The sequence below is a fragment of the Typopeltis vanoorti genome, chromosome 2, assembly GCF_054136105.1.
Source record: "Typopeltis vanoorti isolate ZY-2024b chromosome 2, IOZ_Tvanoo_1.0, whole genome shotgun sequence".
Taxonomy (NCBI): domain Eukaryota; kingdom Metazoa; phylum Arthropoda; class Arachnida; order Uropygi; family Thelyphonidae; genus Typopeltis; species Typopeltis vanoorti.
In genome coordinates this window covers 88,729,005-88,756,748 of record NC_143550.1, presented here as the reverse complement: position 1 = coordinate 88,756,748, position 27,744 = coordinate 88,729,005, and the positions used below count along the sequence as shown (strand labels likewise).

The window sequence follows — 27,744 nt, the reverse complement described above, 5'->3', positions numbered from 1 at the left end:
GTTATACAGCTTTGACCCTTAAGCACTCCTTAATTTGTATGTCTCCTTAATCATGGTTTAATGACCCCTTAGTCATGGTTTACCATAATTTTTAATTGCGATTTAAGCCAATAAGAATACAATTTGGTCAGCTAAATCCCAAATTGCCAACCCATCCTTGTTCGTTCAGTATCCAGGTAGATATATACATAACAGGGTGCACTACGAGAAGGTGAGGATTGGGTCAGAAGCCCCAGTCGGTTCTCTAGATCAGCGCTTCCGAAACTGTGGGCCGCGGCCCCCTTGGGGGCCGTAGGATTTGATGAGGCGGCCGTGAAATAATGAAAACAAATTTAAAATGTTTTAAGACTAAGCAGATTTTTTTCATTTTAAAAGAAACGTATTTTAACTTTTATTATTTATTATTTCTTTTTTTGTTATTTTTTATATTTTAATGGAAAAATTCACACACTGGTGCTGCGTATTTCGGCGCTTAATGAATATTAGTAAATATTGCTTATTCATGTTTCATTTCAAAGCAGTGGTTAATTGTATTTACTTCGAAAGCTCTAAATCTTCCTGTCCCTTTCATCAATCAGGGACTGTTGATATTGACTTTATATACATATCAAAACTCGTTTTATATTATCACTGTCATCCGAGCTAGTTTTCTGTTACCAATAAAAGTTTCTCATATACCTCACACATGAAAAAAAGCTTAAACAAGTTCATGTGGGGACATAGTTACTCTCTTGCAGTGGTAAACAACACCCCCCTCCCTAAAAGCCACTATACTGCAGAGGCAATAAAAACAAGTACTTTTATTATGCCAGTGAATAAGGTATGAGCAGTCTGTGTAATATATTTCTCAACAAATAGTGCAATTAGAGACAACTGGGATAAAAACACGCTAATTAATGAATCACATGTCTCCTCATACAGAAACTATGCTATATAGACTGAAACAAAACCATATGTTGCATGGACAAACACAGTATCTTAACTAAAAACTATTGTTATTAATTAGATATGTGTAAGTTCGATTTCCCAAGGCAGCAATAAAATTCAGCCGAACGTGTTAAAATTGTAAACGTGTTAAAACTAAGTAATATATATATAATGAATGTTATGGCAGTTTCACATATGGAATTTGGTTGAAGAGAGTTAGCATTTCAACTTAATTGTCAGCTATGCTTTTATCTTTCGGCTGCGCGATCTTTTGTTAATACCGCACCAATCATATGCACGCTTTAATAACCTGCCTTTGCTGTCTGTTTCGCGTTAGGCTTAATTACCGTAAAGGGAGAAAAGACACAAAAGAGAAAAATGTTCTTGGTCCGGGATTCCCTTATTCAGGTAATATTCACTAATTTCATGTTATCAGTCTGCTGTGTGCCAGTATTGGTAAGTGGTGATATTATTTGATCTATTCTACGTTAAAAACTTTAACCCTGAGATGGATAAGTGGCTGATAAAAAATTTAAAAAAAATCCCGCGAACAATCAGAAGTAGAAACAGACTAAAAAAAAAGGACAGTATTTCATATTTTACCAGAACAATCCGCATCGTCTTCAGAACCAAACGGTAAGAGGCAAAAAATGTAATATATGCATTTGATTTTTGCAATATTCGCTGTGTATGTTTTGTATTGAATATAAATACAATAAATATTATAATAATATATCTGTCTATTACGATTTTTTTTCAAGGGGGGCCGTGAAATATTTTAATTTTTGCAAAGGGGGCCCTGACATCCAGAAGTTTGGGAAGCACTGCTCTAGATTACATAAAATGCAGAATGTAGAGAACTGACTGGAGGTTTTCTTCCAGCTATTCAGCTTTGACCCTTAAGAACCTCTAAAAATGGATTTCATGCAAACTAATAATCCATATTATGAAATAACAGGCTCCCTAACTGCAATTTACAGATCAGGCTGGAAATGAATCTGAATGAATTGCCATCAGTCATGACCTATCACAAAGAGTTAACCTACTAACCCGAATACCAGATAATCTTTATCATTCTTCCAACATTCTACCTTTTCTTAATATACTGTGAATGTCTTTTCTTTCCCTTTGGCAACTTTGAACACAGTCTTATTCAAGTCTCATCTACACTTCATCCACCTCCTAGCCAATCTCATCCTTGTACCCTATGGCACTAGATTTATGCCAACTGGGATGACCTCTAGAATTTTTAATTCCTTTTTCCATGGTCAGATTACTGTTTTTTGCTCTCCTGATCCAAACATCTGCATTGAACTAATAACTGAAATAATCCTCACTGGAATAAGAGCCTTCATTTCCCACTCTGACTGCAAAACCCTGATCTGTATGCAACCCTAGTTCTCAAAAAAAATGCTGTTCTGCAATCCATGATTAAAATGTAGGATATGTTTAGTGGCTTATATTAAAAACTCTAGCTTCTCATTCAGCTTGCACAACAGCCCAAGTTAATGGATCCAAAGCAGACCATAAGAATGAAATGCAATAAACTTCCTACTCAACTGGCAGTCACACTTTTTGGTTCCTTGCTCAGGCTATTGGGCTTAACTTCTGCCCTTCTGTGTTCTCACCTCCCCTGTATCCTAATGATGCCATTGTAACTTCACCCATGGAAAAGGTGGGCTTCTTGACACAGTTTTTTCATTCAACTCTTGCTTTAATGACCAAGGTAAATCACCTCCTGCACTACCACAAACTGCCCACTGCATGCCTTCTATGAACTTTCACCAGAAGGACATCAGGAAAACCCTGAATAATCTCAAAACTAATAAAGCTCCTGGTCCAGATGGTATTCCTTGGGCTGTGCTCAAAACTTGTCTCTCAGAATTAACTCCCATTCTGTGTCACCTATATAAGCTATCATTCAACTGGCACATACTGAACATTATGGAAGAAGGCCTTGTCATCCTAAAAAAGAAGACAAAAGTCACCCACCTGACTACCATTTTATTGCTCTTGCCTGAGTACTTTCAAAAAGGATGGAGAATATTCTCAACAATTAGCTTCTTCCCTACCTTGACACTCATCACTTAATTAATGGCCACCAGTGTGGATTCCACTATTCTCTTTCTACAACTGATTTCTTCACTAATGTCACCCACCTTTGGATGCAAGCCATGGAAAGATCTGGAGAAGCCCAGGTTCTTGTTCTCAATATTTCAAAGGCATTTGACTGTGTCTATAATCAACGCCTCTGTCCCTCTCTGATTGGATTGCCAGCTTCCTCATTGGTTGTTCATTGCATGGTGAAAGACATCCTGTCATCAGATTGTTTTACACTACGTATCCTGGGCATCTGTATGCTTCCCCCCCCCACCACCTGTTTTACATCATTGACTTTCTCTCTCTGACCTCAGACTCTATTCACGGTTTTCTTGAAGACAGCACTCTCCATTCCTCTTCTTCATTTGAGTAACCCTGTGGTACTCAAATCAAAGAAGCCTCAAAATCTTCCATAACTAATGACTTAAATACTGATCTCTTCAACATCCCCTGATGAAGTGACTACAACTCAGTAAATTTCAATGTCACAAAAGCTCAGGCCTGCCTTAATGCAACAAGAATGATCCTTCTTCACCCTCACTTACTTTTGATAATGTTCCAGTTTCCTTTCAAGATCAGTTTTCTCGGAGTGCTTAAGGGGTGAAAGTTATATAACTGAAAGGAGACCTCCACATAGCCTTCAAAGGAATGCAGAGAGCCGACCAGGGCTTCTGACCTAATGTCCAATCCTCACCTTCTCATGGTGCATCCTGTTAGGTATCTACCTGAATACTGAACGAACAACTATGGGCTGGCAATTTGGGATTTAGCCAACCAAATTGTATTTGAAATTTTAGCTTAAACAAAAATTTCAAATGATGGTACAACATGACAGAATTTCATGCTGGCTGGGGCATCGCCCGGTTAAACAAGGCCCCCGTTGTTTTCCATAGGGAACCAGGGCAAACAGCAAAAAGTCAGCTACTGGAACAAATCTGAAAACACACCCCAACTCAACATCACCAGAGTTAAAGATCGGTACTATCAACATAAGAAGCCTGAATGGCAAAGAAATGGAGATAGCTGAGGAATTGGATAAGCCCCAGATCGACATAATAGGGGTGACTATCAACATAAGAAGCCTGAATGGCAAAGAAATGGAGATAGCTGAGGAATTGGATAAGCCCCAGATCGACATAATAGGGGTGACTATCAACATAAGAAGCCTGAATGGCAAAGAAATGGAGATAGCTGAGGAATTGGATAAGCCCCAGATCGACATAATAGGGGTGACTGAAACAAAAAAGACAAAAACTGGTGAGATCTTTCTGAGCAATAAATACAAAATGTTATATTCAGACAATGACAATCAAGGAAAAGAAGGAGTAGCCATAGTATTCAACACTAAATACAAGGCTCATCTTCTTGAATGGCAGGCAGTCTCAAGTAGAGTGATGTGGGTAAATATCAGAATGGGGAACTGGACAATGAGACCTATTTGTGCCTATGGTCTCACAAAAGCAACTGACACAATGTAAAAGGAAAAGTTGGTCCTTGTTGGGCATCTAAATAGCAGAGTAGGAAATGATTGTGAGACATACAAAAATATTTTGGGAAAATTTGGAGAAAAGAGCAAAGCTAATAATAATGGCAAATACCTATTGGATTTCTGTTCAGGACATGGACAAGTTATTACTAACACCATGTTCCATCATAAAAATGTGCACAAATTCACATGGAGAGAAGAAGCAAGGAATAAGAAAAGTCTCATTGACTTTATTATTGTTGATAGTGATGTTTTCTCCCTGGTGCAGGACACCAGAGTGTACAGAAGATTTGAAATTGGAAGCAATCACCATTTAGTCTTGAGCAGGATAAAACTGAATTTCATATTGAAAAGAAGAACATGTAAAAAGTTTTAAAGCTAATAAAAGTTGAGCAGTTCTCAATTGTGAACTGTAGACTAAAATACACAAATATTATTGAAGAAAAAATGAAAGAGTTTGAGAGCAGGAACCAAACCTTGGAAATTCAGTGGCAAGTTCTGAAGAAAACACTGATTGATTCAGCCAGAGATGCATGCGGTGAGGTTGTGTGCAAGGATAGAAAAATCAGAATTCCATGTTGGACACAGGAAGTTAAAGAGGCAGTGAAGGAAAAGAAGAAAGCATATCAAAAGTTCCTGGCAAATAAGTCAGCTTTTACTCTTACAGAATACAGAGACAAATGTAAGAAAGCTAAACAGTGTGTAAAACTAGCTAAACAAAAGTCATGGGAAGAATTTGGCAAGAATATAGAAAATAAATATCAAGAAGGTGGCAAAATATTCTGGAGGTTGTTGAAGAAGCTAAGGAATGGAGGAAAGAGTGCTGTAAAAGGAGTTAGAGATGATAAAGGTGACATGAAAACAGGAGAAAAAGATATCCTTGAAGTATGGAGTAATTACTTTGAAAAATTGCTAAATGAAACAAGCAGTGACAGCACAGTGGTAAAAAACACTCAACAGGCATGCAGTCAGGAATACATATCCATACTTGAAGTAGAAAAAACCATCAAAGGCTTGAAATATGGAAAGGCAGCAGGAATAGATGATATTCGACCAGAAATGCTAAGTATGGTGGTATAAAAGTCTTACAGTGGCTGCACTGCATAATTCAGAAGGCCTGGACAGAAGGACGAATTCCAGATGATTGGAGTACAGCTCTCATAGTACCCATATATAAAAAGGGAAATAAAACTGAATGTGAGAATCATAGAGGCATTTCATACTGAGTGTTCCTGATAAGATATATGCAAGTATACTTGAGAAACGGTTGAGAAGGATTGTGGAAGAGAAGCTTGGTGAAGAACAAGCTGGATTCAGGCCAAATAGAGGCTGCCAAGATCAGATTTTTCACTTTACGACAAATAGTTGAGAAATCATGGGAACATAACAAAGATCTGTATTTAAGTTTTGTAGATCTGGAAAAGGCATATGACATGGTGCCAAGAGAGAGAAGCTATTCCAAACGCTATAGTTATATGGTGTTAATGGGGCATTATATTAAGATTATATCAAGCAATACTTAGTCTTTATTTGAGTTGTAAGTCAACAGTTAGAATTGAAGGAAGTACAGGAAAATGGTTTAATGTTAAATCTGGTGTCAGACGTGGATGTACATTATCCCCTCTCTTATTCATTATCTATATGGATCATATTATGAAGGAAAGTGGTATTAAACCTGATAAGAAAATTGGAGATGTTAATGTCAGCTCTTTGCAGACGATGTTATGCTTCTAAATAAATTCGCTACAAGATTCTCTGACTAAATTGAATGGCTGTTGTAATAGATATTATATGAAGGTCAGCAATAAAAAGACAAAGACAATGAAAATAGGCAGAATCACTTAAAATGTTAACTGCATTGTGAACGGAGAAGCTGTGGAACAAGTAAAGCATTTCAGCTACTTAGGCACAATTTTTAGTGAAGATGGTAAATTAAATATGGAAATAGACAACAGAATCCAAAAAACTGGTATGGTAGGAAGTCAAATGAATAATTTAATATGGAATATGAGAGAAATTAGCCAAAATACTAAATTAGCTGTATGCAAGACAGTGTTCAAACCAGTTTTAACTTATGGATCTGAGAGCTGGGTCAGAAGTAAAACACTTAACCAAAGACTAGAGACCACAGATATGAGAGTCCTGAGTAAGATTAGAGGTGTGAACAGATGGCATCAATGACAATATCATATTAAAAACAACGATATTAGGAAAGAACTTGATATTGTCAGCATCCAGGAATGCATTAGCAGAGCTAATCTCAGGTGGTATGATCACTTAAGCAGAATGGGAGAGGACAGACCCAGAGGAATACCAAGATATAGGTGGATTGATATAGTAAAAAGTGCCTTAGAAGGCAGAAATATAAGACTTGATAATATTGGTGTCTTGACATTTAATAGACTGATTTGGAGGAAAATTGTAGATGGGAAGTTAGTAATGATGTAAATTTTTCATGTAGTACTAACATATCCTGTACACCCCTTGAGGGTATATATCAGGTATTTGATGATGAGGATACTATAACTACTCCTTCTTCCTTCCCTGTTTGAATATCTATGAGGTAATAATGCAACATCCTATTCAGAAGAAACTGAAACCTTTTTTGCATTCTTTGCTTTGGAAATAACAATTATGTTAATGTTATATTTCTTTAATTCTTTTGTGTTGATACCTTATGTTGATTGTGCCTAATCTCAATTCTGCTGATACTGAGTACAAATTTGTTCCATTAGCTAACTTTTCAGCTGTCTGCCCTTCCTGTGATGAAAACAACATGAGTCTTAATAAATTGGATGATGTCTCAGGTGGCATGACATTTCATCATGTTGTACGATTAGTGCCTTTTACTGTAAGCTAATATAGAATACAAACTGGTCAGCTGAATTCAAAAATGGCAGAACATCTTTGTTTATTCAGCCTTCAGATAGATTCCTAGTAAGCGTATGTACAATGAAAAGGCAAGGATTAGAAATTAAAACAGAAACCATAGAACAGCTTTTCTCTCAGTTACCTTATAGAATGCCTTTATGAGCTAGCTCCAGAATAGTTAAGTGGTTGTATTTCCTTTTTTTTTTATTCTTTCTTTATTTTTTTTTTATAGATATGGATACCATGGTAGTTCTACTGTAATCATCTGGAATTCAATCTTCTGACCTAAGCCTTCTGAATTATGCAGTATAGCTACTGCAAAATGTTTATATCTCCAGTTTTGAGCATTTCTATTTAAATACCATCTACTCCAGCTGCATTTTCCACACTTCAAGTTTTTATGGCTTTTCTTACCTGAATTACTGATATGTACTCCTGACTGCATTGTGACAGAAAATATTCACCTTGTGAATATTTTCTGTTTCATTTAATTTTTCGTTGTCACTTTTATCATCTCTGAAACCTTTTACACTACTTTCTTCTATATGCCTAAGCTTTTTCAATAGCCAACAGAACATTTAACATCTTCGCAATATTTACCTTTTGTCCTCTTACCAATATCTTCCAATTTGATTTTGACACTGTTTGGCTTATTTTACATGCAGCTTACATTTTTACTGCCTATTTTCTCTCAGTGCCTGCTGCCTTTCTGAAACATGTCCAACATTAAGTAACTTCATCAGTTTTTACTGCATGTGAGAAAAGAGAAGTCAATGGTTCAGCCATGTCATCTATAACTATTTCATATGTGAAGTTATTTGGGAGAAATGGTGAATCCTGGTTTATAGTTACAATATTATTTGATCAAAAAGGCAATTTATGAATAAAGAAAAAATATATAAATTAAAATAAGCAAGTTTAATTTCAAATTTCTGTATAGATGATCGGATTTAATGACATTTTATTATTCTTAAAATAAATACAAGTAAAATCTTAAAATGATATTAATTATAATGAAAGTAGAATAAAGCAATTTATATACATACAGTGTATCATGTCTACCCTAAAGAAATTATAAGGGGTATTAAAAAAAAAACTTACATCCTTCAATTCATCAGTCAAATCACGGTATTGCACATGGATTTTAGCTTCTCTCTGATATATTTTTTGAGTACTTTGACTGCCACTTATATCAGTTGACTCACTTTCATCATGCTGACTTGAAGGAGTTTCATGATCAATATCATCCATAGTGCCACGCTTCATTGGAATAACAATGTCTTCTAACTATGACATCACAGATCCAGAAAAATAAATAAGATTTATCTTATAACTTGTACAAAGTGCAATATAAAAATAGTAGTAAATTTATTTAAGTTAGAGAATGCTTTATAAAAAGCTGGTGAAGACTCCAAAATCATGTGGAAAAATTAAAAAAACAGTCAAGTGTATTTTACAGTTGCCAGAATTCTGGCAACTGTAAATACAATTGACTGATAAAATATTGTACTTATAATCACAGTTATTCAATTCGCAGTCACAACAAACATGAAGAATATAGTAACATGCTGTAATTCTAAAGTCTGTCAAATAACAGTTTGGGCTACATCGGATTTGCATAACAGATTACATCACTATTCAGGAAAGAAAGTAAGTTCTGAAGTCTTAAATGGTGCCACTTAGTGCAATTGAATGAGATTCTGGACAGGTATTGCACTATTTTATGAAACCAATATAATGATACTAGCTGAATGTACTTTTGTCTATAAATTGTGTGCATTTTCTTGGCAAGTTTGTCTGGTAGTGGGATGAAAAAGCGAAGTTTCTAAGAGGAGAACCCTCCATATGAGACCACATGACATAAACTCAGTTAAAAAAAAACCTGATAAAGGTTCTTCACATCCTAGACAGGAATTGAACCAAAGAAAATAATTGAAACTAATAGCTAAGGAGGCTCAGCAAAACCAATATCAAGATGGACTAAAGTAGTGAGTGCCCTAGAACAGTGCTTCCCAAACTGTGGGCCGCGACCCCTTGGGGGCCATAGGTTTTGTTTGGGGGGGGGGGGCGTGAAATAACGAAAACAAATTTAAAATGTTTTAAGACTAAGTAGAATTTTTTTATTTTAAAAGAAATGTATTTAACTTTTATTATTTCTTTTTTGTTATTTTTTATATTTTAATGGAAAAATTCACAAATTGGTGATGGTTCACAAACTTTGCATCCTGCGTATTTCGGCACTTAATGAATATTAGTAAATATTGCTTATTCATATGTTTCATTTCAAAGCAGTGGTTAATTGTATTTACTTCAAATGCTCTCTAGGGAAGCTCCAAATCTCCCTGTCCCTTTCATCACGCGTTCGTAATCAGGGACTGTTGATATTGACTTTATATACATATCAAAACTCGTTTTATATTATCACTGTCATCCAAGCTAGTTTTCTGTTACCAATAAAAGTTTCGCATATACTTCACACATGAAAAAAAAAAGCTTAAACAAGTTCATGTGGGGAGATAGTAATTCTCTTGCAGTGGTAAACAACACCCCTTCCTAACAGCCACTATACTGCAGAGGCAATAAAAACAAGTACTTTTATTATGCCAGTGAATAAGGTATGAGGAGTCTGTGTAATATATTTCTCAACAAATAGTGCAATTACAGACAACTGGGATAAAAACACGCTAATTAATGAATCACATGTCCCCTCATACAGAAACTATGCTATATAGACTGAAACAAAACCATATGTTGCATGGGCAAACACAGTATCTAACTAAAAACTATTGTTATTAATTAGATGTGTGTGAGTTCGATTTCCCAAGGCAGCAATAAAATTCAACCGAACATGTTAAAATTCGTAGAAGTGTTAAAACTAAGTAAAATATATATATATATATATATATATATATATATATATAATGAGTTTTATAGCAGTTTTACATATGGAATTCGGTTGAAGAGAGTTAGCATTTCAACTCAGCTGTGCTTTTATCTTTCGGTTGCGTGATCTTTTGTTAATACCGCACCAATCATATGCACGTTTTAATAACCTGCCTTTGCTGTCTGTTTCGCGTTAGGCTTAATTACCATAAATGGAGAAAAGTCACAAAAGAGAAAAATTTCCCGGTCTGGGGATTCCCTTATTCAGGTAATATTCACTAATTTCATGTTATCAGTCTGTGGTGTGCCAGTATCGGTAAGTGGTGATATTATTTGATCTATTCTACGTTAAAAAATTTAACCCTGAGATAGATAAGTGGCTGATAAAAAATAAAAACAAATTTCCGCGAACAATCAGAAGAAGCAGAAACAGACTAAAAAAAAAAATGGACAGTATTTCATATTTTTTTACCAGAACAGCCTGCATCGTCTTCAGAACCAAATGGTAAGAGGCAAAAAATATAATATATGCATTTGATTTTTGCAATATTCGCTGTGTATGTTTTGTATTGAATATAAATACAATAAATATTATAATAATATATCTCTCTATTACAATTTTTTTTCGAGGGGGGGTGAAATATTTTAATTTTTGCAAAGGGGGCCCTGACATCCAGAAGTTTGGGAAGCACTGCCCTAGAACACTAAAATCACACATATGATTGATTCTCTTCCATCAAGACAGGTTGAGTACTTCATGAGTCCATCTTCTCCACTCTTCTCTTAATGAAGTCTTTCTTGAAAGATCTTGAAGGCTGTTGATCTTAGCAGCTTTCTTAATATTAGTGATCCAGCTTATCCTTTGTCTTCCCCTTGTCCATTTGGTGGTTTTCTATCCCTGTAGAACAATGTAAGGTAATCTCGGTTGATTCATTCTGTTTACATGCCCATACCATTTTAATCTCTTTTTATTTAGTTTGTCTAATATTAGTTCTTTGTAATTTAGTTCATGCCTCACTATTTGATTGGTCTTTTCTCAGACCATTTAGTTTAATTTATTTTTCATAAGCATTTGGATTTAAACACTTGTAATTTTATTTCTTCTTTTTTCCTTGTTATCCAACTTTCAGATTCGTAGAGGACCATAGTGTTAGATCCTGAATGAAGAACTGTTATAAATAAACTATTCATTTAGGATTTAACAAGTTTAATATAACAGCTGAAAGAGAAACTTGTACTCCAGCAGAAGATAAGGAAATTATTTACTGTATGTAAGAATAAAGGTATCTCTTTATGTAGATTTATAAGATTCAATGTTGTCTATCCAAAAATCATGTAGAGGATTTGTGTGTTAATTATAGTTATATTAAGGCATTCTGTATACAGTAAATGCCTAAGTAAGGTTGTAAACAATAGTTTAAAGGTCGCATGCAAGCCATCCTGCTTGAGCGTAAGGTGACTCTAGCTCGCTTTCCTGGAATAGCGCACTCGAAGAGGAGAAGGAGCATAATGGATCAGAAAAGGGGCACTGAGAACAAGTGCCATGTGAAAAAGGATAGCGGAAAAGAGGGTGCAAGGAAGAGAGAATAAAAGGGGATTCGTGCCGTTTCTCAGCGCTTTTTTTTTGGTCTCCCTTGAACCTACTTGTTCATGATTGATTCAAGGTGGTACGACGATGTCGGATGGTGAGCCCTTTCCTTTGGATCCTCTGAATGGTGCCAAACGTGAGATGTCGGCATCTATAGTTTCAAGCTTTCGCTAAGTGTCCCATTGGAAGAAAGCAGCGGAGCGTTTCCTTGCAACCCGGCAGAACAGACAAGAATGATTGGCAGCAGATCTAGATAGATGGAGACACGATGTCAGGTGCAGAGTAAAGTATAATCAGACGACTACTGTGACCCTCTACATGGACATGATCTGATGGAAGTACCGAACAGAGTTCAACAAAGGTGAACGGATCTAATGGACCAGATATTCCGGCCAAGAAATGGTCAAGTACAGAACTTTGTTATCTACTTCCCAATTATGGTAGAGGAAAGAAAATCGTTATGTATTGGTCTAATGTGGACAGATTATTAGAGAACTTTAAGTGATCATCTAAATCTTATATAGGCTGATTTCCATTAGACAAGTTGTCTGGTAACGTTTATAGATGAATATCACAAATTTCAATGTGTGAGACTAACATTGTAGACAGAACTGATTAGAAATTCATTGTATTTATATTATGTGTATTTATGTTTAACTTAAGGGAAAGCGTTATTACTCATATGCCATAGAATTTACTTGTTTCTCCTAGTTTGATTTAGTATGATATTGAATTAATTGGGTGTATGATATTTTATAATTGTAAATGTTTAAGGTCCCAATAAACATGTTGTGTTTCTTATACCTGAGCCTTGCCTGAATATGAAATCAAACTATCACTCATAAACTCGAACCTAAGTGGGAGGGAATAAAAAGTATATTGTGTTAGATTAGAGGTCACAACTGCAAGCTGAGATTTGCATAGCCGTAGTTGAGTGTTTGTTTAATGAGTATGAGCATAAAGTTCTGGGAAAGGTCTCTCTGAATAAGAGTCCCTTCTGTCCTAGGATATTGGCTGGCACAGCTTTAAAAAAAAGGCAGCCCCCAGATAGAAATTTCAAAGGATTCGTTCTTAATTAAGGAATAACCTTTAGTAGTTAGAATGAAAACGTGACAAAGTTTTAGAAATCGACCTGTGACACAGATTAGTTTTCCCTATGAGAGTGAGTTGAGAGTCTAAGTTTGTTGTAATTGGAGGGGCCAGGTCTTGTTGAAAGGAAAAATTTATATTAAGGATAACAACAAAAATATATAAGGGAAAAAACGACATAACAATAGGCAATACCATTGAGTTCTATATTTTTAGTTTCAGCTGTTTACTTATTTTATTACTATTCCAAATTTTATTTAGCTTTCCTATTACAGACCAACCTAAACCTATTCTATGATTTACTGTTTTCATATAATTTAGATCTTCAGTGATGAATGATCCCAAATAATTAAACTGAGCTACTTGTTCAATATATTTATTATCAATAAGCTTTCTTCACACCACCGAAAACTGAACCACTCCAAAAATCAAGACTAGCTTCATGGAAACAAGAAACAATCACCTTACAGATTGGTTTGTACCATCTGAAAGTCTTCCACCAGGCCACCAAGAAAACTGGACTACCCGGAAAGCTTTAAATAGGCTGCAATGTGGTATTGGAAGATCCAGCATGGGGACTTTCAGGTGAATCATCCCTATGTAATGTGGGGAGGAGCAAACTATGGCTCACCTCTTGAACTGCAGGTTATGTCCCTTTAGGTGTACAATGGACTATTTGATTAATGCGACACCTAAGGCTTGTGATCTGGTTAAATTCTGGGCAGCAGAAATTTGATGGACCTTCTAGTGTACTTATGATGTAAATTGTGTTGTTTTTCTTTTCTTTTTATTTTAATATATAATAATTATTTTTTTGTAAATTTATGTGTATTTGAACTATGTTGCTTCTGACACAAATAAATAAATTATCAATATCAGTGTTAACTAGTTTCTTTTCTTTCCCTATTGTAATTATTTTAGTTTTAGTAAAATTTATACTCATAATATATTTATTGCTAATTTGGTTCATTTTGCTGAACATGGATTTCAGATCTTCACTGTTATTAAAAAGAACTATATCATCCGCATATTACATATGGGTGATGATGGTTCCATTTACTGAGAGGCTAGTACATTCTTCTAGAGCTTCTCCAACACTGCTAATATATATATAAATATTATTTAAGTATGGTGAAAGTGAACACCCTTGCATAACTCCTTTTATAATATGTATTTCTTCTCTTTCCATTTTATTAAATTTCGCTATTGCTTTTGTGCTTTGATAACATTGCTTAACGAGATTAATAATATAGGGATCTATGTTAGATTTTTCTAGGAATTTGATCATGTATTTTCTATCTACTGTATCGAAAACTTGTTTAAATTCGATGAAACAGCAATAAAGAATAGAATTCTTGTAGAAAGGCTCATATGTTGCTAACACTAGGGGGCACCATTAGGACTCTAGGAACAAAAGTAGTTTCTCTCTTCTGCCTCATTTGCTTTTTGTAGTGCCTGCGTGCACGTGTCATAGTTGTGTGTTCCCAGGAAGATGGCAATGTGAGATTGCCGAAATATAGTAAGCATTTATTAAAGTTTCTTTTAATTAATATTCCAGTATACATTGTAAATTCCTTAAATAATTTAATAGTCATGTGTTACCCAACGTATAAGCCTTTCTACAAGAATTACGATCATCCACGGAGATTCTACTGCACGCAAGACAACTAAATTGTTTGACCTTCCTAAAACGCTGCCGGGATAATGAGGTAATCCCAAATTGTGTAAAATTGAAGCACCGTTTCTCTTCACAGAAGGCTCTCAGGATTTATAACTGTGCTAGCTTCACCCTACTACAAGAACTACCGCTACTCACGTTCTCATAGCTGACAAAAACAAAACTATTCGGGTGCTAGAGGAGGAGCTTTCCGACACGCTGAACCAAGACCTTTGGACAATTCTCTATGATGTCTCGTGCACTTCAGCAGCAAAAGAATTTGAAAAGATATGAAGTCGGCACATCAAAAAATTTTAAAACTTGAAAAAGGACTCTACCTCTGAACCGCAACAACCACTCAACACTGTAGTCAGCCTTTCTTCCGTTACTTTGAAACCTGAGGCACTCAATGCACTGGCACGTGGCCACAATTTTGCCATATCTCCAAAGAAAATACCTGCCAAAGAAATAATGATTCAGATAGAACTTGGCATTTGCAACCTTCTAAACCACATCACCAACAATATCAGACTGGATGTAGCCGGTGTTCTCACCAAAGCAAGACCACCAAAAACCAACATAACCAAAGGCGAATTTAAAGCTCTACAAGAAATAGTAATCACCAAAGCAGATAAGGGAAATGCCACTGTGGTTCTCAACCAAACGGTCTACACAGGTAAGCTTAATGCTTTATTGTTAGATCAAGCTACCTACCTTCCTATTGAATATAATCCCACCAGATCCCAAATTAGAACACTCCAAAGACTCTCCTTAAGAAGGTCACTTCTTGGCCTGTGGAAGTTACCAACAAACTAAAACCTTTTAACTCTAAACCTCCCCGAATATATGGACTTCCAAAAATACATAAACAAAATGTGCCATTACATCCCATAGTGGATGGCATTGATTCCCCCACATACAAATTAGCCAAACACTTAGCCCACTTCAAAGCCAGTATAGAAAACTTCTCACTACAACATACTGACATAATGGTCAGTTTTGATGTCTCCTCCCTATTCAAAAATGTCCCACTGAAGGAAACCTTAGAGCTCATCCAAGCCAAATTTCTTTCTGATATCTCAGCCCTATTTCAGTTTACAATGAACTCAGGCTATTTCGTTTGGCAAGGAAAATTCTACAAACAGATAGAGGGGACAGCCATGAGTTCACCACTCTCCCCACCCATGGCAAACTTCTTTATGGAGACTTTTGAAGAGAAAGCCTTAAACTTTGCCCCCACAAAAACCCACCATTTGGCTTCGTTACATTGATGATGTGTTCGCTGTTTGGCCACATGGCTCAGATACACTTCACTCCTTAACACATTTAAACAGTCAATACCCCAGGATCCAGTTCACCTTAGAAAAAGAGGAAGATAATAGTCTCATTTTCTTAGACACTCTAATCACTCCCCAACCTGATGGATCCTTGGTTTTCTCTGTTTACAGAAAACCCACCCATACAGGCAGATACATTCACCAGCAATTCCCGCCCCCCCCCACCCTCACAACAATATGGGGTTATAAAAATACTATATAACAGGGCAAAATTAATCTGTTCAGATGACAATGCCCTAACCACTGAATTAAACCACATCCTTAATACTTTCTCAGCCAATGGCTACAACCCCCCCCCAAAAATATTAAAACAGTTAACCCCCCCCCCCCCTACATAACAAAGATTACACTAAATCCATCACCATTCCCTATATCTGGGGCACCTCTGAAAAAATAACCAAAATCTTAAAAAAATATGACCTGACTTCAGTGGAGGCCCGTACATAAGCACCATGACACTGCAGCACCCCGCAAGGAAAAAATGAAAAATTTTAAATTTGTTTGTGTTTATAAATAATAACAATGCTTACAACAGTATATAAATGCAATAGATGTTAAAGGTTACAGCTTATGTTTTGACATTGATTGAATAGTTAATAATTGGAATTGTTCGATTAACGCTTTAGCTTATGAAACAAATACACTGCAATCTAATGCAGTGTCAGAATTATCACATTCGACCAATTGCAGCCAGACTCGCCGATATTCGTTCGCCGCTTGTGATTGCACGTTACAAGTCATTCCAACACTGCTTGGTTGGGCAGTGCATCTTTTACTCACTTTAAAATATGATAATATTTTTTATTATTATCGTAGGCTTGTGCGCATTATTTCTGTGAGATACGAAACTTTTATTATTGGTGCATGTTCGTGGTGAGAGTGAACTATTTTTTTCAAATCTTATTTTATTCTGTTAAAATAACATATAATTATTTATTTATTATAGATACAAGGCTGAATTATAATGAGTGTCACTGTGGAAAATATGAAAAGAATAATTTTTTCAATTATCGTTACACAAAACAAATACACTGTGATTTAACGCAGTGTCAGAATTATCATGTTTGGCCAAATGCAGACAGACTCGCCGATATTCGTTTGCGCTTGTGATCGCACGTCACGAGTCATTGCGACACTACTTGGTTGGGCAGTATATCGTATGCTTGCACGTGTTATTTCTGTGAGATACGAAACTTTTATTATTGGTGTTTGTTCGTGGTGAGGGTGAAATATTTTTAATAAAGCAATTTTATAATATGTAAATTTATTTATTAATAAATTGGTTACTGATTAGGAAAAAAAATAATTTATTATTATTATTATTGTTTTTTATTTTATTTTGTAAATGCAGCACCCCCACTTAAAATTTTCACCGGCAGCCATGACCAATTTCTTGTTACAAACCATATAAAAAATTGGCATCCCTTATCCACTCCACCAAAGACTAACCACTTCCCCTAGACCTACCTGGGGTATACCAGGTCAGGTCCACTGCAGCTGCAAACTGTCCTACTTTGGCCAAACAGGCAGGTCAGCAAATGTCAGGAATTCAGAACACAAAGACTACACTTGGTTTCACCAGTACAGTCACTCTGGGCTTGCAGACCATGCTCTGGATACCTGCCACAGAATGTGTCACAAAAAGCCATGTTAATACACCACAGCAAGTTTAAATATGAAAGATTGTTCACAGAATCAGCCTCAGCTCTAAAAAACTTTCCAAACCTCAACAAATTTGGGTGCATGAGACTGCCTCAAATTTGAAAAGTGTGCATCATGAAAACATCAGCCCAACAGCCAAGACAACACAATATAGCCTGCTAGGGGGCACCATTAGGACTCTAGGAACAACAGTAGTTTCTCTCTTCTGCTTCATTTGCTTTTTTGCAGTGCCTGCATGCACGTGTCATAGTTGTGTGTTCCCAGGAAGATGGCAATGTGACATTGCCGAAATATAGGAAGCATTTATTAAAGTTTCTTTTAATTAATATTCCAGTATACGTTGTAAATTTCTTAATTAATTTAATAGTCAAAGAATAGAATTGTTATTGTAAAGTATGCTAGTCTCTGTATTACAAAAATTGCAACAACTGTTCCTCTGCCACTTCTGAAGCCGATTTGTTTCTTCATAGATAGATTTAATTTGGTTTTGTATAATATAGATGAAAATCTTGTAAGCATGATTAAGTAGAGAGCCTATAGTTAGCACATAATCTTTTGTCACCTTTTTTTTATGCAATGGAATTATTTTTGATATCTTCCAATCTTTAGGAAATTTCTCTTCAATAATTATTTTGTTAAACAGTTTTTCTAGGGTAATTTATGACTCTTTCTCCACCTTCTTTCCATAATTCTTTGGTAATATTATCAAAACCAGTAGCTTTCACATCTTTCATTTCGTTGAGTGCTTTATATTTCTTCATCAAGAATTATATGAAGCTTGTGTTAAGTTCTGGTAAATGGTTTGTGTTATTGTTTCCAAAGTTTACAGTGAAATAGTTGTACCATATTTTCTTCATTTCATCTTTGTTTCCTGTAATTTTTCCATTTTGATCTATTAATATGATTGCTTTAGGAACATACATTTTAGATATTTCCTTTATTGTTCTGAAAATAGTCTTCAAATAATGTTTTTTATTGGCTTCTTCACATTGCTTGGCTTTTTCTTCAAGGTATTCCTCTTTTTGTTTTTTATATTTTAAATCTATTTCTTTTTTAATTAAACTGTAGGTATTCCTGTTTTCAGTTGAGTTTTCTTTTGTGATTTTTGGTTTCATTTCTCTTCTTTTAGCAGTCATCCACTCATTATTGGTCCTAACGATATGACCAAGGGCTTCAGTTGCTAAATTTTCTTTCCCTTCTTCCCATAACTTTTCTATATTTTCTGTTTGATTATCATTGAGATTTTCTTCTATAAGTTTGATACAGTCATACCCCAACTTACGTGAATCCGGAGTTAAGCGGTTTCTTATATGTACGTATTCCCGTCTCACTTCATGCCTCACCACTAGTTGTATCTTTCCGGCGCCGGCTAAATTAACCAGTGTCGCACATGCTGTGAACAAGCACTGACGTGTTTTGTGGGGTCTCCATTCATACACAATTTTTATAGTCTACAGACCTTGCGATTGTTTAATGTTATGTTCTTGATAAAAAAATTTTATCACATAAAAAATAATAATGTCATCCAAAAGAAGCAAGTCCGATTCTTCTACAGCTAGCAAGAAAAGAAAAACATTGACTTTGGAAGCAAAACTCAACATCATTAAGGATTTTGAAGGCGGAATGAAAATTTGTGAGCTAGCAAAGAAGTTCGACCTACAGGAATCCACAGTAAGAACAATCATAAAAGAAAGGTTTACAGATTTTGGAGGACATAGATTCTAACGAGGAATGAATTGTAGCCACAAGGCAAGGAATAAAAAAATCATTAGCCTGCTATGAAGAAATTTTGCATGATAAGAAAAAGGCATTATGCTGTCAGACAAATCTATTAGATTTTATGAAACCACTGACATCGAAATAACTTTCTTTTTTTTTTATGTACAAAAAACTACAATTATGATTATATTTCTTAAAAAATATAGGTGTTTTTGTAAACCTTTGGTCCCAATTGTATGTTTGTATATATAAATTACATGCAAAATTATACCCCGACTCACGCGCTTTTTGTTGGTCCCACATACCGCATAACTTCAGGGTATGACTGTATATTCCTTTTTATGATTTTAAATTTAAATTTTGCTGTTAAAAGTTCATGAGGCATATACAAATAGCAAAATTGCTATCTGTACATGGGAAATATATGACGTCTGCATTAATGTTATCAACTTCAGTATCTTTCTGGGTCTGGTTCCACGGATGAGACCTTAATAACGGTAAAAACTGCCTGGGTAGTGAGCCTACCTATAATACATAGCAATATACATATTTGAGAAACGTGTACTTTGTATTATGAAAAGTACACTTGAAGTAACTTCACATCAATTACATTAATATCCCATAATGCAAGATATACAGGGTGTTCGGGATAAATTTGACAGTTTCGTAAGGAAAAAGAAAATCTTCTTTGTATCTATTAAATTTAATGAATTGACAAAAAAACATTACAGGCAGAGTTAATTACAATACTATCAACAAGATTTACTCAAAATAACCACCATTAGCATCGATCACAGCTTCAATTCTGCTTCGGAACCTCGAACAAGCTGATGCTACAGTCTCCCTGGGAAGGGCCGCAAAAACTGTTTTAATTTTATCCATTAACTGGGCTTTTGTATTACTGGAAGTGCGATTGGTGTCTTTTTCAACTGCGCCCCATACAAAATAATCCATGGGGTTAAGGTCTGGGGAGTTTGGAGGCCAAACATTTGGACTGGTGAAGTCGTAGAAATTTTCAGACAACCATTTTTGACTTTTCCCAGAGGTGTGGCAAGGGGCCGAATCCTGCTGCCATACATACGGCCTACCATTGGCTACCCTTGTTATCCAGGGCTTGACTACAGTTAGCAACTCCACGAACAAAGCCCGAATTCCAATGCCAGGGTTCTTCAACACCTGTTCCTGCAGATTTGCGAGGAATTCTGCTGTACGAACGCAATCAGATCGTCTGCTAGGGATCTTTCTTCTTGCTACATCCTCGTAGTCACCATTGCAAGTCTCTAGTTCATGCCTGATTGTTTTTACTGTATTCAGGGAGCATTGGGCAGCAGTCGTAATATCCTTATTTTGATGACGGGCACGAATCATCATGATACAAGTTATTCTCTTCCATGATTCAGGTGGGTTCCAGCTATCCATCCTTTCTGACATCTTGTATATGAATGAAGAAGGGTCCAAACTTTTAAATGAAGAGAAGTGTGTGTTAATACATGTAACTTACGGAAAAATATAATTAATTATAAATATGTCAAATTTATCCCGAACACCCTGTATATCCTCATGGACAAATATAATACTATGCATCATGGGAAGGGAAACTACCCAGACCAGTTTCTATCTTAATTAAGGTCACATAAGCGGGAACTAAAACCAGAAAATATACAAAGGATGAAGTACTGCAGAAGTCATACATTTCCCGTATACAAGCAATCAAAAGGTGTCACACCTTATTACCAAAATACTCTGGATTAGATACAGACGTTGAAAGTTTTTTTTCACTTGATTATACTATAAATTAAAGATGCCAAGAAATTATATTCTTGATTTCATTCTTTATCCAAGTGAAAAAACTTTTAACATCTATCTCTAATCCAGAGTATTTTAGTAATAAGGAATGACACCTTTGTGCTACTTGACTTTTGAATATATGACTTATGACTTTTGCATTACTTCAACCTTGATTTAAAATAAATTAAAGATACCCAGAAATTATATACTTGGCTTAATCCTTTATCCAAGTGTAAGCAAACAAGTTTGTGCCTGAACTATTCTCAGAACTTGGGCAACTCGTATATACAGGGTGGTTCAAAATTCCACATACAAACTTTGAGGGTAGGTAGAGAACATCAAAATCAACCATATTCACATAGGCATTTCTATGGGCATTTACAGCATAACTGTAAATGCCCATAGAAGGTACTAACAGGGACACAAAGATACAGAAATAACAAAAGGCAGTAAGAAGTGTAAAAAAACTTTATTAGGCATAACTGAACAGTTCAATAGTTAGATACATAATATGGTTTCACATCAGGTGCTCAAAGTTACGACCATTAGCAGTGATGCATGCCTGACACCGACGATGTATTGATTGCTGTACATTTTCGAAAATAACTGGAGTTTCCCGGATATTAGCAGCAGCGATGGCAATTCTTGCCATGAGGTTCATGTCAGAGGCAACAGGCATTTCGCACACCATGGCTTTAAGGTCCCCCCCCCCCCACGCCCAATCCATCGAGTCCCAAAAGATCTGTCCAAATACTGACGCACAGAAATGCCAAAATGGGCTGGTGCCCAGTCATGTTGGAACCACATCTGCCGACGCACAGTCATTGGAACATTGTTCAGTAATTCTGGCAGAACTTCTTCAGAAAGGTCGGATACTTCTTAGAGTCCAGTCGGGGTGGTAACAGGTATGGGCTGACTAAACAGTGAGCGACAATACCCGCCCATACATTAATGGCGAAGTCTTGTTGTGCAGCATGTGATTGCACAGCATGTGGGTTCTCATGGGCCCACACATGAGCAATGTGGTGATTGAAGACCCCTTCGCAAGTAAATGATGCTTCATTCGTGAACAAAACACAAGTTGGAAAATCCGGGTCTATGGTATTTTCCTGCAGAAACCACTGAGCGAATTCCACACATCGAGAATAATCTTCAGCCATTAGTAACAGGACACGTTGTAGATGAGATGGATGCAAGGACTCAGAGTGCAAAATGCGCAATACACTGGATCGAGATACTCCTATAGCAGAAGCAACGGCACGTGTGTTTGTCTCTGGATTATTGTCCATCGATTGTGGCTGCCCATTATCATGCCTGCAATCCCTGAATGATCCATAGTCACACAAATTCTGATGCAAATGCGCAAACATTTGCTGATGGGGTACACGTCTGTTTGGTTACCTTTCGTGATACGTTCATACAGCAGCTCGTCCATTACTGTCAGCTAACCCGTAAACGAGGTGCATGTTTACCATCTGAATGTTTGTAAAACGATGCATGGTCATTGTACGACATTGAAAGTTTGAATGAGGAAGCCCCAATTGCTCACCTGGAGCGCTGGTGAAAAGCGCCACCTATCACTTTTGGGCGGCGTTTCCAGTCATGCTTTCCTATGTGAATATGGTTGATTTTGATGTTCTCTACCTCACCTCAAAGTTTGTACGTGGAATTTTGAACCACCCTGTAGAAGCTAATGACTTGCCTTAGTATCTTTTCTGGGTCTGGCTCCCATTGATGAGACCTCAATAAAGGCCAAAACCGGTCTGGGTAGTGGCCCTTACCATAATGCATAGCATTATGGAATACTAAGGCAACTGATGTGAAATCATTAGCCTCTACATACAAGTAGCCCGGTTGTGAAGTTACTTCACATGCAAACTTTGTTTGATCACACTTGGATAAAGAATGAAACCAAGAATGTAATTTCTTGGCATCTTTAATTTATAGTATAACAGAGTGAAAAAAACTTTCAACAAGCAACCAAGTCGTGAAGGTGTTTCACATTTCATTTGTTTACACTCGATATAGAGGATTAAATAATATAATTTCTTGGCAAGTATAATTTACAACTTTCTACAACCTTCCAGAGAATTTTAAAAAGATCACGAAAAGTTGTTTTCTACAAAAAAAAAGCTGTTTTCTGAATGTCTTTTTTGTTGACTTCATCGTTTAACATTTTTCTCGATCTAAGAAACTTAGTTCACTGATCTTAATTATATTCTACTTTTAAAATTTATCAGTTACACTGAAGTTTCAGATTGAAATATCTATGTAATACTTGTGCATTGTTACATTGTGTGTCCTTTTACCTTTTGGTTATAATTCACCTCTATTGTCCTCTTTGTGCCTACTGAGATCTGGCTTCGAAACTGACTTTCTGGGGCTGTTTTTCTTTTCGAGCTCTGACAAAATTTATTTGTTTATGCTGCACCAGTCAGAACGCTAGGATACAAATTCTTATCCGAAGAAACTTTCCCAGAATTCAAGAAATACCTTATATAGATTAAGTAGATTGAGTTCTTAGTATACAGTCATGGCCTTGACAATATTAAATTCCCCCTTTTCCCTCTAAACATTGGTTCGATATTTTCGTGAGTGGTAAAATTCAATCTCTTACTCAGACAAACTCAGGTATACACGGGAAAGCATATTCATTATCTATTTAAGAGCATTACAATTTAAACAACACATATAATCAAGCAAATCAAGGTTAATACTAAAGTACAAGTAAAGCAGGATAATAATAATCAAACAGACAAGCTATTCAAACACACTCATGAGAATCTTATGTTCATCTATATCACAAACATGGATGTCGGTATTAAACTAGATTACTAATAACCCATACACATTAAACTTGGTCTAGACAACTTATGAAATGCAGACTACCAGTTCAATTCGATTAACATAACACAGGAATCAAAACCTCTCTCTCTCTTCTCTTCTAAACTCTGTCCATTTTACACCTTCGTCTCTAATAGATAACACATAAAAGGGAAGATTTGTACGTTACTACCTTGTTAGATGATTTCTCGATCCTTCCATCTGTTCTTTGTTATGGATCGTCCTATACATCTCTTCACCATAAATGTCAATAAAATATTTTTATTGTATCATCCCATCTTCCCACCGATCCCCTACTCGGCTTCTGACAACTAGTTCTTCATGTCTGTTCTGTTGTTCTCTTTGTCCACTTGTTGCCAGACATCATATGTCCTGTCCAGCACCATTTATTGCATTTAAAAACTAATGCGATGTATATTAACTTTGTTTGCTCCCGTATCCGAGTATTATTCTTTTTATTTAACTGTGTTATTCCCAAAATGGCTCTTCCGTATTTTATGTGATGTTTTCAGTTAGGCTCCAGATTTCAATACCACAGATCATTCTTGGAAGTACACACGCACGCACGCACGCACGCACGCACGCACACACACACACACACACACACACACACACACTAGTTGTAGATTTTTCTTTTTAAGCAGTTTAGTAAATTGCCTTTAAATATATTTTTAACGGTTAAACACTTTCCATCCTATTATTCTAGCTGAAATTTCATTATGAAGTTTATGGTAATTTATAATGATTTATCTTAGATATCTATATCGACTCACAATTTTTTTTATTAGTCTTTGATTTATTATGTTTTGTTCTCATTCTGGAGTATTTTCACAACACATTATTTATGATTTGTCCATATTTATTTGAGGGCCTCCAAACACACTTCATTTAATTAAATAATCACATGTTCTAATTCTTTTGGTGATGACATCAGCAAATCATAGATCAATCAAGTATTCTCCATCGATATTCAATTCTCTTTTCTCCCAGTTCAATTTTCTCATAGCATATTCAATATAATAAATAATTCTCGTGAGATAGAACCATCCCCTCCCCCAACACACTGTCTGATTTCTCTTTTTATTTCTATATTTCTTATTTCTATATCTTTTCCATTTAAGTTTATTGGGGGGGGGGTCTGAGGAGCTGGTTGGCTAAGGCTTATTATAAAACTAGAAATAAGTCAGTATGTATGTTTACAAATGCCAGAAGTATTCAAAATAAAGGTAATTATTTTGAATACCAAAATAATTAATGGTAGATGGTAGCATTAATAGAGTATATTCACCAAAAATTATTGGAATAAGTAAGACATGGCTAGATGAGAATGACATTCTGACAAGAGGAGAAATGGATGGATACGATGTTTCTCACGAGGATAGGATATGGCACTTCATGCCATATCCTATCCTTTATATGCTCGAAGACCAATGGTTTGAATTCCACTTAATGCAATCACAAAAGAGCCCGAAGAATTTTGGCACAGGAACACTGCAATTGGACAAATAAGGATTGGGCTCGTGTACTTTTTAGTGACGAGTCCATGTGTTCAGTCTGCAACCAGATAACCGACATATCTTGATATGGCGTGAAAGTGGAACAAGAAATAATCCACAGTTTCTTCATGAAAGATGCCAACATCAAGGTAGGAGTTCGGTGGTATGGGATGGAATAAGTACAGGTGGCAATACTGATCACTATTTTATCAGAAACGGTTCCTTAACAGCCCAAAGGTATTGCGATGAGATTTTGGAACCTATAGTTCGCCCATATGCTGCTGCAATTGGCCATAATTCATTTTTATGGATGACAATGCTCGTCCACACCGTGCAAATTTGGTAAAAGAGTGGTTTGAAGAAGGTATTGAACGAATGGACTGGCCTGCCTGTTCACCGGATTGTAATCCAATCGAACACGTCTGGGATGCTTTAGGTAGGCACGTTTCTGCTCAACTGGTGCCACCACGATTGCTTCAAGAGCTCAAAATTGCTCTCACAGAAGAGTGGGGAAATATCCCACAAGAACTGTTTGACCATCTTATCCGGTCCATGCAATCAAGATATACCACTGTTTTGGCTGTTAATGGTGACCATACGCACTATTAAAAATTAACCAAAGCATTTTTTGGCAATTCTTGTTAAAATTATTTCATGCTAAAATGTATAATTTGTAATAAATATCGATTATTTAAACAATATCTCATCAATTACACCCTATCCATAAGTAAGAAATATTTATTCATGTATAAAGTACCCAATAGTTATAATTATTTGCAGAAATTTATAATTATCCGAAAGAAACTAAAATATTCCTTAATTGTTTTGAACCAATTGGTGGAGATGGAGAGTTGTTGTAAAACAACTCTCCGTCTCCACCACTTACTACACTCAACCTCAACTAGTATTTTTTTGACTGTAAATTGAGTGTGTTCTGATGGGCTGATTTGTCTGTATGCATCATGAAACACCAGAGTTTCTGGGAGAAAAAACCCTGCTACCTCTGTATGAGATCGGCTAACTCACCTTCGATTGAAAAACGTCCATATAAAGATTCCTCCTGTCACGACGAGAATCGAACTTAGGCCTCTTCCAATCGAAGGGCGCAATGTACCGTCATTCTTCCAATTGCACTTATAATCAAAAATCAATCTTAACTTCAAGAAAAATTAAGTAAATTGAGTCTTCACACTGTTAGATCCTGAATGAGAAAATTTTGAGAATTATTCATTCAGGATTTAACTAACAACTAAAGGAGATGCCTGCACTTCAGCAGAAAATAGAGAAAACTTGTTTACTGTATGTGAAAGTGTATATATATTCCTTTGTATGTAAATTACTAAGGTCTTATTGTTATTTAACCAGAGATCAAAGTGAGAATTTGTATCATAATATAGAATTTGTGTAAGGAAAATAATTTAGTTCATTAAGATATCCAGTGTATTGTAAGTCTCCAGACAATTTTAAGTAACAGTTCAAAGGTCGCGTGCTAGCCACCCAGATCGGCGTAATGCCATGGGCAATAACATACGTGGAAGGTGATGCAGGCATGTTTTCCAAGAACAGCACCCTAACAGCAAAGGATTGACTTGGGGGCATAAAATAAAGAGTGTCGTGCGGAAAAGATATGGAGAATATAAGGAGATGCGCACCATATCTCGCTCTCTTGTTCCTGGTTCCTGCTTAGTGATTTTGACTGGTGGCTCGTGAAAGATGTGTGTAGGTGTTGTGATGTAGAACAGTGGGCCTTTTCCCTGAAGATGCCTAAGAAATTCCACGCGGAGACATTCGTGAATTATCGACCTTGCAGAATCGTGCCAATCACTGGATGTCCCATCGGAAAGAGTGGAGAAAGTCCCCTAAGATGCAGCAGCAATATGCATTCGTATCCGGTAGCAGAATTCAATGACAGCGTGAGCTCATCGCCAAATGCAGACAGAATAAGCAGAAGGTAACCAGACCATGTGGAAGCAACATATTGTCCGGAACAGAGTCAGTAATGTAGAATATTTCATTGTATGTTTCAGAATTGTTAGAGGAAGAAAAAACGTGTGTAAACATAAAGTATGGACAATTAATAGAGGACTTTAGTAAGAATTCCTTTTTGAAAATAACTAGTAACCTTAGCAGAGATTGTCTGGAGGCAGTTATGAGATTGAACCTGATAAAATGAAACGGGTATTACTGAGAGCTTTTAATTGAAAACCTTAAGAATGTGTATATGTGTAACTTAAGAATAACTTGTGGAAAGAGATTACAGGTTATGCAACATGATATAGCATGTACTAATTTCTTTA

At 36.0% G+C, this 27,744-nt stretch overlaps 1 protein-coding gene across 1 annotated transcript in view; it reads right to left on the bottom strand.

Annotated features, from left to right (window-relative positions):
- SMC1 (structural maintenance of chromosomes 1) overlaps nt 1-27,744 on the bottom strand; it is a 551,991-nt gene that overhangs the window by 143,068 nt on the left and 381,179 nt on the right. The window contains exon 21 of the mRNA XM_090412308.1: nt 8,486-8,671. Coding sequence (XP_090268434.1) covers nt 8,486-8,671 — 186 coding nt within the window. The remainder of the gene's footprint in view (nt 1-8,485; nt 8,672-27,744) is intronic.